General features: G+C 42.6%; 1 protein-coding gene across 1 annotated transcript; it reads right to left on the bottom strand.

The window, feature by feature from the left end:
- Positions 1-11,095: 11,095 nt before the first annotated feature.
- LOC122042105 (pathogenesis-related protein PR-1-like) lies at positions 11,096-11,944 on the bottom strand. Its single transcript, XM_042602051.1, has one exon. The coding sequence runs from the start codon at positions 11,863-11,865 to the stop codon at positions 11,353-11,355; it is 513 nt and encodes a 170-aa protein (XP_042457985.1). The 5' UTR covers positions 11,866-11,944; the 3' UTR covers positions 11,096-11,352.
- Positions 11,945-12,360: the final 416 nt, after the last annotated feature.

The following is a 12,360-nucleotide window of genomic DNA, read 5'->3' as shown; positions in this document are numbered from 1 at the left end:
ACACTCTTATTGTCACACCTTTTTATTTTTTGTATGTGTTGGTAGATTAGGTTCTATGTCCTCTTTATCCATGGTAGGGGTTGCTCATGACTCTTTTCAGACCTTGCTTTGCAGTAGTTTTTGGAGCTCTTTTATTTTAATTTTGGCATCAGCTATGATTTTATTTTTTACAATTAAAATTCTATCATCCACCTCGACATTGCTACTATCAGCAATTTTGGCACTCCTATCCTGTAAATCAAGAAGTTTCCTTATTTGAAGATCTTTATCTCTAAGCTAACAATCCATCTCAACAATTAAAATATCCTTGCTGTTAAGAGACTATCCTTTTCATTTATGGTAGTTGTCATGTCCCTTTTAACATCCTCTAAATTTTTAACAGTTGTACATAATTGTTTCTTTAAAATTTCAATTTGTTCTCCCTTTTCCTTACACTCACTACGGTCTACCATCTCTGGGCACTACAGTATATCTTCTTTGGCTTTATGTGAAGACCCTTAGCCAACCAATTTAGGTTCTTGAGTTGGAGGAGAGCAGTGTGGTACCAAAACCAGCTCTAACTCTGTAGGAACAAAATCTACAACAATTTGTTTTGTAGTCACATGGTCTATCATCTTTTTGACTGTGTCAACATGATAGTTAGGCCAACTCCATTGAATGAGTCTAGGAAATCATTCAGGATGGTCTAGGTTAATGATACTGATGTGCTCATTCACCCATACCTACAATGTGATTATAAAATTAAATAGTATTCACAAAAAATATTGTGAGCTAAATATAATCTTAGTTACAATCATAATATTTAGAAATCCCTCGAGCAAGGTGGCCTTGGGCGTGGAATCAGTAACAAGTGGTTTTGGCCGTAATATAAGCTCCAAACTAATAGCTTCCAATTGAGGAGCCATGAAACTGTACACCATATTGCACCAGTTAAACTTGACTAATTTGTCAAAATCATCTATGGAGTCAATTAAGGATAGCACAGGTATTCTAAGAATGTTTCTACTACCATAAAACAGAATAGTTTTAAAAAAATACAAGATATACAACTAACAGTGCAACTTGTTAGTTGATCTTAGCTTCCTTATGAGTTTCTTTAAATATTTAGTAGTACAATCAAACTCTTGGAAAAACTCCATGTACAATGGGTTGGAGACCTCATGTAGAGGATAGAAGTGTTAGTACCCCAAAGTTGTTTTGATGATCAAACAAGTTAAGTTAGCTCCTGTTGTATTTAACCTTGTGTCTAAGTGTGCAGGAGCTTAGGAGCACAGGAAGTTAAGCAAAAAACGTAGCTAGCGAGAAGGACGGTAAGGGAGAGAGCCGAAGGGCTCTGTGCATTTGAGGGATGAGGTGCTACGGAAGAGTACGTGAGCGGATGAGAAGGAGGCACACAACGTTTCCGAGGGACGAGAAGCCGGAGCGGAAGGTTGCTCGAGAAGGCCGAAAGTTGGGTTCGGGTGAGCCCTATTCCGGATGGATGAAATCATCCAAGCGAGTAGAGCCGGAGCAGAAGACCCGGACCGAGGCGAGACCCGAAGTAGAGGGCTTGGACCAAAAAAGTCAACCAGGTTGACTCTGTGGGTCCGAACACTCGGAACCCTTCCGGGCGCTCGGAGCTCAAATATTATCATATTCGACGTGGACTTCAACCTACGCATCGGGGATAGAATTCTATCCCACTCCAGGTGCCTGGAACCCTTCCAGGTGCCCCAACCAAGGCTATAAATACAACCTTTGTCCAGAAGCTAAAAAACAATAAGCATTCTTGCATCAACACTTGTACACACCTTGGTTTTCATTTAGCTTCTCATTTTCTGTGCTTACACTACTGTAAAGAGACTTCTCCGCCCGAAGGAGAAATTAGTGATACTCTATTTCTTAGATTAACAACCTCCCCAGTTGTAACAAAGTAAATCCTCTGAGCCTCTGTCCTTTGGTTTATTTAATTGTTTTATGCAAGTGTTCTTTAAAGACCGAGAAGGGTTCGTTTTTTTTTATTTGTGCAGCGCTATTCAACCCCCCTTCTAGCCGGCCAACGGTCCTACCAAGTGGTATCAGAGCCAGGACACTTTAAGAGGACAAACTGCTGATCGAAGCACCAAATCAATGGCCGAACCGAGCATATACCCACCGAAGTTCGAGGGAGAATTCATTAGCTGAAAAAAGTGATGCAGGTATTCTTTAAAACTGACTTTGAATTACTTTTAATAACGAAATTCGGTTTTGTAGCACCTTAGGGTAAGGAAGAATACTAGTGGACGAAAAATGAGCAGGTCGACTACGTGGCAAATGGCAAAGTAGAGTTCCATCTGTTGAGCGTCCTTCCGCCACAAGATGTCAACCGGATCGGTACCTACAACTCAGCAAAGGAGCTTTGGGAGAAGTTCCTTGAGCTACACGAAGGGACGCCCGAAGTCAAGCTAGTGAAAGGGGACTTACTTCATAACTAGCTCACCAACCTACGATTTGAAGAAGATGAAACGATTGCACAACTTCACTCGAGGATTAAGAAATTCATCACTGGACTTTCGAATCTTGGAGAAAAGGTAAGCAACCGAGATTCACTAAGGTACTCTCTTAATGCATTCTATAGAAATACAAAATGGGCATCACTCGTAGATGCCTTCTATATCTCTAAGGACTTAGAATCTATTACCTTAGAAGAATTATTTTCAACTTTTGAAGTGCATGAATCAAGATGTGCAGGTCCGAAGGAGCCGAAGCACAACATCGCCTTCAAGGCAACGAGAGACGAACATGAGTTAGAATCCTCTCTCAACGACGAGGAAATGGTAATGATGGTAAGGCATTTTAAAAAGTTATTTAAATCAAGGAAAACTAACCGTCCACAAGGTAGAAAGAAAAGGACAATCAGATGCTACCACTGCAATGAAGGAGGACACGTTAAGGACAACTGCCCTAAGTTAAGGAACAAGGATAAGAACAAAGGAAAGTAGCCTGTCCAAACGAGCAAGTACAAGACTTTAAAGGCAACGTGAGACGAAACGTCGTCCGAATCGGAAGTTAAGGCTTTCTCCGAGCTTGCGTTGATGGCAAGTCATCAAGACTTACACGAAGGAAGCTCTTCCGAAATGAGCATCAAAAGCATCGATGAAGGGGGAGCAATATTGGAAGAAAGCAGCAGTTCAAGGGGAGCCACGGACAACGAGATCGACAAGATAAGTCAGGTATGATCTCTTCCTCCCGATAAAATATTTAAATTCGTTAAATTATTATCAAAAGATTGTTGCAAATTAAAAAAAAAGAAATTAAAGAATTAAAAGTAATTCTAGCAAAATCTTGTCCATTATAATATTTTGATAAATTAAAGCTAGAAAATGACAATTTACAAAAAGAAATAAAAAAACTTGAAAAATCATACATGCACATATAATACAAGTATTAAAAGACATAATTTGAACTGGTATTTTAAATATCACAAAGGATAAATTAGGAAAATTTCTCAGAAATACATTCCAAAGAAATTCCTAATTAACCCAGTTGGAAGAAACCTATATTGGCTTCCAAAGACTTGTCTTAATTAAAATTGGATTTAAGACTTTCAGAGAGTACATTAAACGTTTAATTTCCTTATGAGACTTTGTCTATAAAGTGATTATTGCTCCAATAACCAAGAAGGCCTAGTACCTCGTCACAGCTTGGAAGCCAAGTATTGAAATAACATGTTTAATTGACTAACTGATAAAGCATTTAATTATAAAATAATGCTTTAATAGTTACTTAAATATTTTGTAGTATCCTTAATTTAGAAAAATTTTCTTAGAATTTTTTTTTAAGACATAAAGTTTTTTTTGGTATCAGATTTACTTTACCAAAATTCCTACAAAATTAGTTTTTGAAAATTTATTTAACTGAGGAAATTATTAATTGTTTCTAAAAATTATTACATTTTTAGTGTTATCAAAATTATTTTCAATATTTTCAAAATCTTAATAATTTTTTTAAAAAATTAATTGAAAATCAGAGTTTTATAAAAGTTACCCTTAGATTTTTTTTTTTGTACCCCATTTTTTATGTGATCAAAGGGAGAGAAGGGAAGATTAAGTCTGGGGGAGGTAGATTAAATTTTTAAAATTTTTTAAATTACAAATTTATTGTTTTTATTTTATATTTATTTACCCTAACTTAACCTGCGTTGCTCACATCAAAAAGGGGGAGATTGTTGGTACCCCAAGGTTATTTTGATGTGATCAAACAAGTTAAGTTAGGTCCTGTTGTGTTTAACCTTGTATCTAAGTGTGCAGGAGCTTAGGAGCACAGGAAGTCGAGCAAAAGACGCAGCTAGCGAGAAGGACGGCACGGGAGAGAGCCAATGGGGTCGGCGCATCTGAGAGACGAAGTGCTGTGGAAGAGTACGTGGGCGGACGAGAAGGAGGCACGCGACGTTTTCGAGGGACGAGAAGCCGAAGCGGAAAGTTGCTCGAGAAGGCCGGAAGTTGAATTCGAGTGAGCCCTATTCTGGATGGCCGAAATCACCCAAGCAAGCGGAGCCGGAGCGGAAGACCCGAACCGAGGCGAGCAGAGCCGGAGTAGAGGGCCCCGACCGAAAAAGTCAACCAAGTTGACTTGTGGGTCCGGGCATCCAGAACTTAAATATTATCATATTCGACGTGGACTTTGACCTACGCGTCGGGGATAGAATTATATCCTACTCCAAGCGCCTGGAACCCTTCCAAGCACCCCGATCAAGGCTATAAATATAGCATTAGTCCAGAAGCTAAAAAACAATAAGCATTCTTGCATCAACAATACTTGTACACACCTTAGTTTTCATTCAGCTTCTCATTTTCTGTGCTTACACTGCTGTAAAGAGACTTCTCCGCCTGAAGGAGAAATTAGTGCTACTCTATTCCTTGGATTAACAACCTCTCTAGTTGTAACCAAGTAAATCCTCTGAGCCTTTATCGTTTGGTTTATTTAATTATTTTATACAAGTGTTCTTTAAAGTCCGAGAAGGGTTCATTTTGTTTTATTTGTGCAGGGTTATTCAAGCCCCCTTCTAGTCGGCCAACGATCCTAACAAGAAGTTCTTTGGGCAAGTCTTATTCAGGTTATGGAAATCAATGCACACCCGCCATTTGTTGCCCGGCTTGGGAACCAACACAACATTTGCAAGTAAGCTTGGGAACTGTACTTCACTAATGTGGCTGGCTTCAGGTAATTCCTCGACCTCCGCCTGGATTATCTGGTTCTACTCCAAACTGAAGTCGCACTTCCTTTACTTGACTGGGCGGGCATCTGGTTAGACATACAACTTGTGCTGAGCCACACTCGGCGATATTCCTGGAAGCTCATGGGTCGATCAGGCGAAGACGTCATGATTTTGCCTAAGACACTCAACCAAGTCAGCCTTCTTCTCCCGAGGCAAATCGACGACCACGAAGGTTGTTGCCTCCTGTCCGCTGGAGTGAATCTGGACCTCCTCCTCATTGTAGACCAGTGCTGGAGGTTCTTTGAGGATTGCATTCACCTCCAGCCGCTGTGCCTTCTATGCGACTTTGGTCTCTGACTTGACAATCTTGACATAACATCGCCGAGCAGCCAACTGGTCCCCTTTGACTTCTCCGACAGCATCGCCCACTAGAAATTTGATTTTTTGACAAAAGATGGAGACGATCGCTCGGAATTCATTTAGGGTCAATCAGCTCAATATGACGTTGTACGCCGACGGCGCATCCACCACTATGAAGTTTGTGGTCCTTGTTCGCTTTAGTGACTCTTCTCTAAGTGATATAGTTGGTCACGCCTAGCCGATCGGCAACACTTCGTTGTCGGTGAACCTGTATAGAGGAGTGGTCATAGGCTGCAACTCATTGCGGTCGATTTACATCTTGTCGAATGCCTTTTTGAAGATAATGTTCACTGAGCTACCTGTATCTACAAAAGTTCAGCGAACAGTAATTAGCTATTACCACTTAGATAATCAGGGTGTCGTCATGAGGGACTTTTACTCCCTCCAAGTCCCGAGGACCAAAGCTGATCTCCGGTCTGTCTGTCCTCTCTTTGCTGTATCCAACAGCATGAATTTCAAGTCATCGAGCATGTAACTTCCTTGTTCGGTTGGAGTCATCATCCGTCAGGCCACCGATAATCACCCTGATTTCTCCCTGAGCGGCATTGCTTATATTTTCCTCCTCCCACACTGAGAGTCGGGTTCGTTCTGCCGAGGTTCAGGAGGGACTAGTCTCTCTTCTTCGATGGGCCTGATCCCGACGCTGTTCGACCCTAGGACTCACTTCCTCCCTTTTTTCGCTTGACCGGCGGTGCTGTTGGTGCTCGAGTGAGGGAGTTCTACGCTGGAACTTTTGTGGGACCGATCATTCTGCTCCTGCTTTCAGATCGTAATAGTCTCATGTGTTATGCATTGTTGATCGGTGGTAGGAGCAGAACAGGGGCGCCCATTTTCACCCTTTTGAGCTTTTGGGTCATTCTGCTTTAACGTGTTATACAACATATGCTCGATTCTCCTAGTGCTGCTGAGACGTTCCTACTTGGGGTCCCTTTGGCTGGTGTTATGGCTTGAGGGATGTTGCTCGGAAGTGGTGGTTTGCTCGGCGACCGACTCCTTCCTTTGCGCCGCTTGGGCCTCCTCGACGTTGATGTATTCTATGGCTCGTCCGAGCAGGTGATCAAAGTGTCTAGGGGCTTTTGAATGAGTGAGCGGAAAAACTCACCCTCTGCTAGACCCTGCAAGAAGGCACTGACCAGTATCTCCGGGGTGGCCGAAGGGATGTCCATGGCCACCTGATTGAACCAATTGTTGTAGGCCCGCAATGCTTTTTTAGGCCCCTACTTGATGGCGAATAGATTAACATTCATCTTCTGGTAGCGGCGGCTGCTAGCGAAGTGTTGTAAAAATGCTGTTTGAAAATCTTTGAAGTTGCGTATAGAGCCGACCAGCAAACGCCGGAACCATCGTTGCCCCGATCCAACCAGAGTAATGAGGAAGACCCAACACTTCACTCTGTCTGTGTACCGATGAAGAGTAGCTTGGTTATAAAATTTGACTAAGTGATCTTCGGGGTCGGTCATACCATTGTACTCCCTAATTGTCAATGGTTGGTAGTTGGCAGGCAGTTGGTCCTCCAAAATCTCCTGGGAGAATTGCTGATTGATCCGCTCAGGGGAATCGTCCAGTCGGGGCGCCTTTCCCTTTCACCCATCTCGAGCGAGCACATTCTCTGAGGAGGATCCCTCCGCCCTCTCTGCTCATCCTTGCTCTTCCGAGGGTATGCGGAACAGTGCTCGATAAAAGGGAATTGGCATGTTCGGCACGTCACGAGAAACGCCGGTTGGTTGGTAATGCGGTTGCCGACCGGCGTGCTCTTCAGCTTGGCTCCGCTGGTCGGCTCACGGCCCTCTCAGTGACGCAGCCGACTCGTTCATTGCTCGACCATCAGCTGTTGCTTCTTGCTACAGCTGCAACAACTTGGCTGCTCAGACACTGACCAACAAATCCAAATCTTCTTGCGTCAAAGTGATGGTGGTGACTTGTCCAGTGTCCTCCATCTTCATGGTTTGGGTGCAGGCTAGTTCCTGCAGACGGCGCCAAATATGATCCTGTCCAAACATGATAAAGATGGTTGGCTCGGGATGTGGCTCCTCGGTTGACTATGCGAAGACTACGCCCGATCTGCAAGAATAGAAATGTCAATGTCGTGCCAGGAAGAGGTCCCCGACGTTGTATCTTTGACGCTCAAGTCAGTCATCGATAGCAAAGGGGAATAGTAAAATAGTACACGAAAGCTCTCAACAATGAGAACGCGCACGCGTACCCCTTCCGGTGGTTGGACCCCCTTTTATAAAGAGCTGTGGTGACATATGAGCACGCATCCCAAGGCATATAGAGCCATAGAAATGTATGGGCACACGTCTCAAGGCACCTGCACATTTCCATACTCGTCCTATGAAAAGACGTGTCAGTAAAGCATCTCTGATTCATTACCTTAACGGATGTGCATATCCCTAACGTGAAGGTAGAACCTTCTATCATATGATTCACCGCCTGACCATACCCCCATGTCGATGGCATAGATTCCCAAGAAGGCATGCTGAGTGGGGCAAGGGGTCCCACTGCTTGGCCAAGCAAGGGAGTCGCTCGACTTGGGGCCACCGTCCAACCACTTGGGCAATCCGTTATTACAGTCGCGTGGCTGAGTAGCTCTTCTCATTCCGGCCAGATAGTCAATCCGGGCAAATGATCCCTTCTGCGATCATTGCGAACATGAGAACCTACTGCCCTTCCTATATTGACGGAAGCATAGAAAACTGTCTTCCACCCGGCCGGAGAAGTTGTCCAACCGGGCGGACAAGCCGGCCGTTCGGGCACCAGAAGCTTGTCCTTTGACTATTGACTTTGACCACTGCGTCGTGGCTGCCCTTCTTGACTCTAACTTCCCTCGGGTGAGCCCCCCTTCATCACTGCATCAGAAAGTATTGACGAAAACCCTAAACCGTTCACTGTAGAGAGGCAATTAGTGTGGATTTTGTCAGAAACCCTTGACGCTGCCTAAGGGACACACGAACACACTTGCATAGGTTTTCATGGAGGGACGATCTCGGCACTAAAATAGAGCGCTAGATTTTTGTAATCGGAGAGTTAAGAAAAAATATAAGATTTGCATGCACTGAGAGAGGGAGGGAGAAAAATGTTGATGTCGTCAACATCCGAACCATCAATATTATTTTCAAATCAAAATGATTAAAATGGGGTTCGAATGTCTTAAAAAATGGCATATGGAAAGGGTAGTTTGGCGGGAGGGGTAGAAGGGGAATGACATACATTTGACTGTGACCTTTAGTAAAAACAAAACTACAATGAACCTTTTGGTGAATTTTGAATTGTGTGCCCTTTAGTAAAAACAAAACTACAATGAACCTTTTGGTAAATTTTGAATTGGGCATGAGCTGTTTGGTAAATTGTCGTTAAATATTTTATATAAAAAATATTTTTTATTTCAATGTTATTGTAACAACCACTCGGTATATGTAAGTTACTCATTATTTACTACCATATAAAAAAAATACTAATTCATTTTAATTAAAATTACTATGCATAAAATATGTTTGTAACCATTGTTAAGTAGGGTCATTGTAGAAAAAGTAATTACATTCACTCTAAGCGTCCCTCTATTGTCAGCTCCATAGCATGTAGAAGGGATGTAAATTATAGAGGACTTTTTTGGCATGCCGAGAGATCTCCTAGGTAAGGGGGTCACCTGCACGGGGCAGCTCCACTGCTGTCACAGTGATTCAAACCCGAGATCCATTAGAACAACTCTTCACCTGAGTATTAACTCGGCCACCCCACGGGAGCCATAATTCATAGGATCATGATCCTATGCAACATGAATTTAGAGTTAGGATCGGATCGATATATTGATTGGATCATAGAATGTAGAATCATATGATCCTAAAAAAACTCTTGAAATTTTATGGTTCATCATTAATAATTATAAAAATATCTAAAAAGGCATTTGCATCTAAATAGATTAATAATTTTACATATACATGCAATTATCGACACTCGACATGCGTTATTACATGTATAAATTTAAATTAACTAATAATTTACTATTATTCTAGTACAGTAACATGCAATAATATTTATATTTTCATATCATAAAATAAAATATTATAAAATTTCTACTAAAATAATAATAATAATCACATTCAAGTTCAAAAATATTCCCTTCATTCACAAGATGACCAAGGACAACAAAATAATTAAAAATGTAGTGATATATGAGTTTCATACTAACTAGATTAGTGTTTAATTTTACCGATATGATCACTAATTTGTTTATTAGGCTGGAAGAAATAGTGAAAATAAAAGAAAAAATGAATAAATTTATCTTGATTACGTAGATAGTTGGAAGGAATTTAATTTCAACCAATTCCTCTGTTCTAATTCCCTGCGAATTGCACGAGAACAAATGGAAATGAGGTATAAGCGTACAAGGAAAGGAATCAAGTTTCTAAGGTAAACATAAGGTTTTACCCTGGTTCAGGTCGTCCGGGACGAACGCAATGTCGAGGAGGACGACGCCAGGGTCGATTGGGAGGTAGACGCGCTCCCACTCGGCGAGGGGGAATTCTTTGAACCTGGAAATAATATTGGAAATAAAGAACATTTTTAATTGTTATAACAACATTGAAAGTAAAGATATTCTTGCTGGAGCACCCGCCCATTTGCTGATTTTTATAAAAGGGTAGTTCATTTAATGATTTGTTAAAAGTGGGTGTCATTTTCTTTTATTATCTGTAGCATATTTTATGACTGTTTATTTGTTGTCATAGTACTCGAAGAATTGTTGTTACCAAGTCTGTTTTTGTATATTGTTGTCACTGTGAATAGCATTTTTTTATATATAATTTAGATATCTCACTTCTCGAATTGAATAATCCGGAGGCGACCAGTCCTAACAAAAAATTCCCATCAGCTATAAGGTAAATTGTAAAGTGCTAATATTGTGACTAGGTCTACTTCACACGGAAGGAAATGTCCAGCATTTTGTTACCGTAAATAGTTGATATTTATTGTAGTTGCTGTTTCCCCCTGACCCCTAGTTTTACTGGAATATATGAGCAGGAAGCATTAAAGTTTTGACTGCCAACGGCGACCAAATGACAGCAGTATTCATGAGGATCTATGCAGAGTCTGCTAGTGTCCTCAGCCCTCCCAACATAAACATTAACTTCCACTTTATAGCTGACAGAGGTAACTGGAGACTATAAAACAATCTCAACTTGTTTAGATACCTTAATTAGTAAGTTCACTTCTTGAGTAGCTAATACTGATTCATGGTTGAGACTTGAGATGATGAACCTCTTGTTTGTTTCTGGGAAGGACAAGTGGCAGACAAGCCTGAAGAATCATTGAGGGAAGCAAAGGTCCATCTTCTTGAAAGAGAGGAAGCCAGTTCATATAAGGATCCTACTGTTCAATGTACGCATATAAATTGAAAGAAATTGATCATGAATGGAGTTTGAATCATTCTGGGAAAAAGATGGACTTTGTTAAGGAGATGCGTGATTTAGACGTGCTAAATATGTCTGAGATTATTAAGCATTTAAAGCCCAAAATTTAAGTTTATTGGTCCCAACTTCCAACATTCACATGCTACTCTGTAACTTCATTACAACGCCAACTACAATTGCTGGTGCCACCGAGTGAAGATCACCGACCACCTGTCGCCGTTGGATTCCAATTTTATTCCACAGTTGATCGAATTTATGGACGATGCGAGAATCGAGGGCTCAAATTGAACGAGTATCGAGATGGATTAGGCGATCTTTGAGGCATTTACAGCGGGGAAAACTTGGCGGTTAATAAGGCTTCTCGCCGATGTAGTTGCCCGGCGGGTCGTATTCGCACACCGCGAAGACCCCTCGCCGGGCGGAGCAGTCGACCATGGCGCAGCCCAGGCGGCGGGTGCTCCGCCACACGATCTGCGTGTAGTGGCCGCACTCGCGGCCGGAGCAGGAGTTGGAGCCGTAGTGGTACCAGCGCCGCTCGCGTACCCAGGCGGCCGCCGCCTGCGCCGGGCGCCACCGCGCTCCGCTCCCCCAGAAGATGTTCTCCCCGTACGGCCCGCTCGAGTGCACCAGCGCGCAGTCCCGCCGCCGCGCCCCCGCGTACGCCGCCGCGTACCGCGCCAGCCGCGCGTCCCACGACAGCGGCGGCAGCCCAACCGCCGCCCTCGCCGCGTTCTGCGAACGCAGGAACTGCGTCGCTGCCGCCGGTCGCGGACGCCGCCTGGCACCGACCTGGACCTGGCCGCAACAGAGCAGGAACCCCACGACGAGGAGCAGGGAAAAGGGAACCTTGGAGTTCACCATGACCGAGGTGAGTGAGCTAACGCCCCGTACCTATTTGTTAAAATGCCTCACTATGTAGTGGGAGTAGATATAGATTGAGTGGTGGTTTGGTGGCACCCATGTTCAGTGATGGAAGCCTTAGATCCTAAAATCCAACTAGGATTGACAAAAAAAAAAATAAAAACACCATCTTTTCTAAAAAATAATCTCTTGGAATACCATTTAATCATGTCATGTTCTGGGGGAGGTTTGATGGATAGTAGAAGATTGATGAAATCAAAGTTAGGAGGATGGTGAGAGAGATAATTTGATGCAATCTTTCACTAGGTATAACATGGCAGAAGGAATATTTATTGGCTATTTGGGACCAATGCGAGGTCATGATCACATGTAGTTTATAAGCAATTTAGAGATGTTACACCAGGACTATGTTGGTGGGCCACAAGCAAGCTTTGACAGAGTCTGAGCTTCATGAAAATCACAAACTTTGAAGAGTGAAGGTCATTTGTGCATGCG

Source organism: Zingiber officinale, chromosome 2A, assembly GCF_018446385.1.
Source record: "Zingiber officinale cultivar Zhangliang chromosome 2A, Zo_v1.1, whole genome shotgun sequence".
NCBI classification, from domain to species: Eukaryota; Viridiplantae; Streptophyta; class Magnoliopsida; order Zingiberales; family Zingiberaceae; genus Zingiber; species Zingiber officinale.
This window is presented reverse-complemented; position numbering and strand designations above follow the sequence as displayed.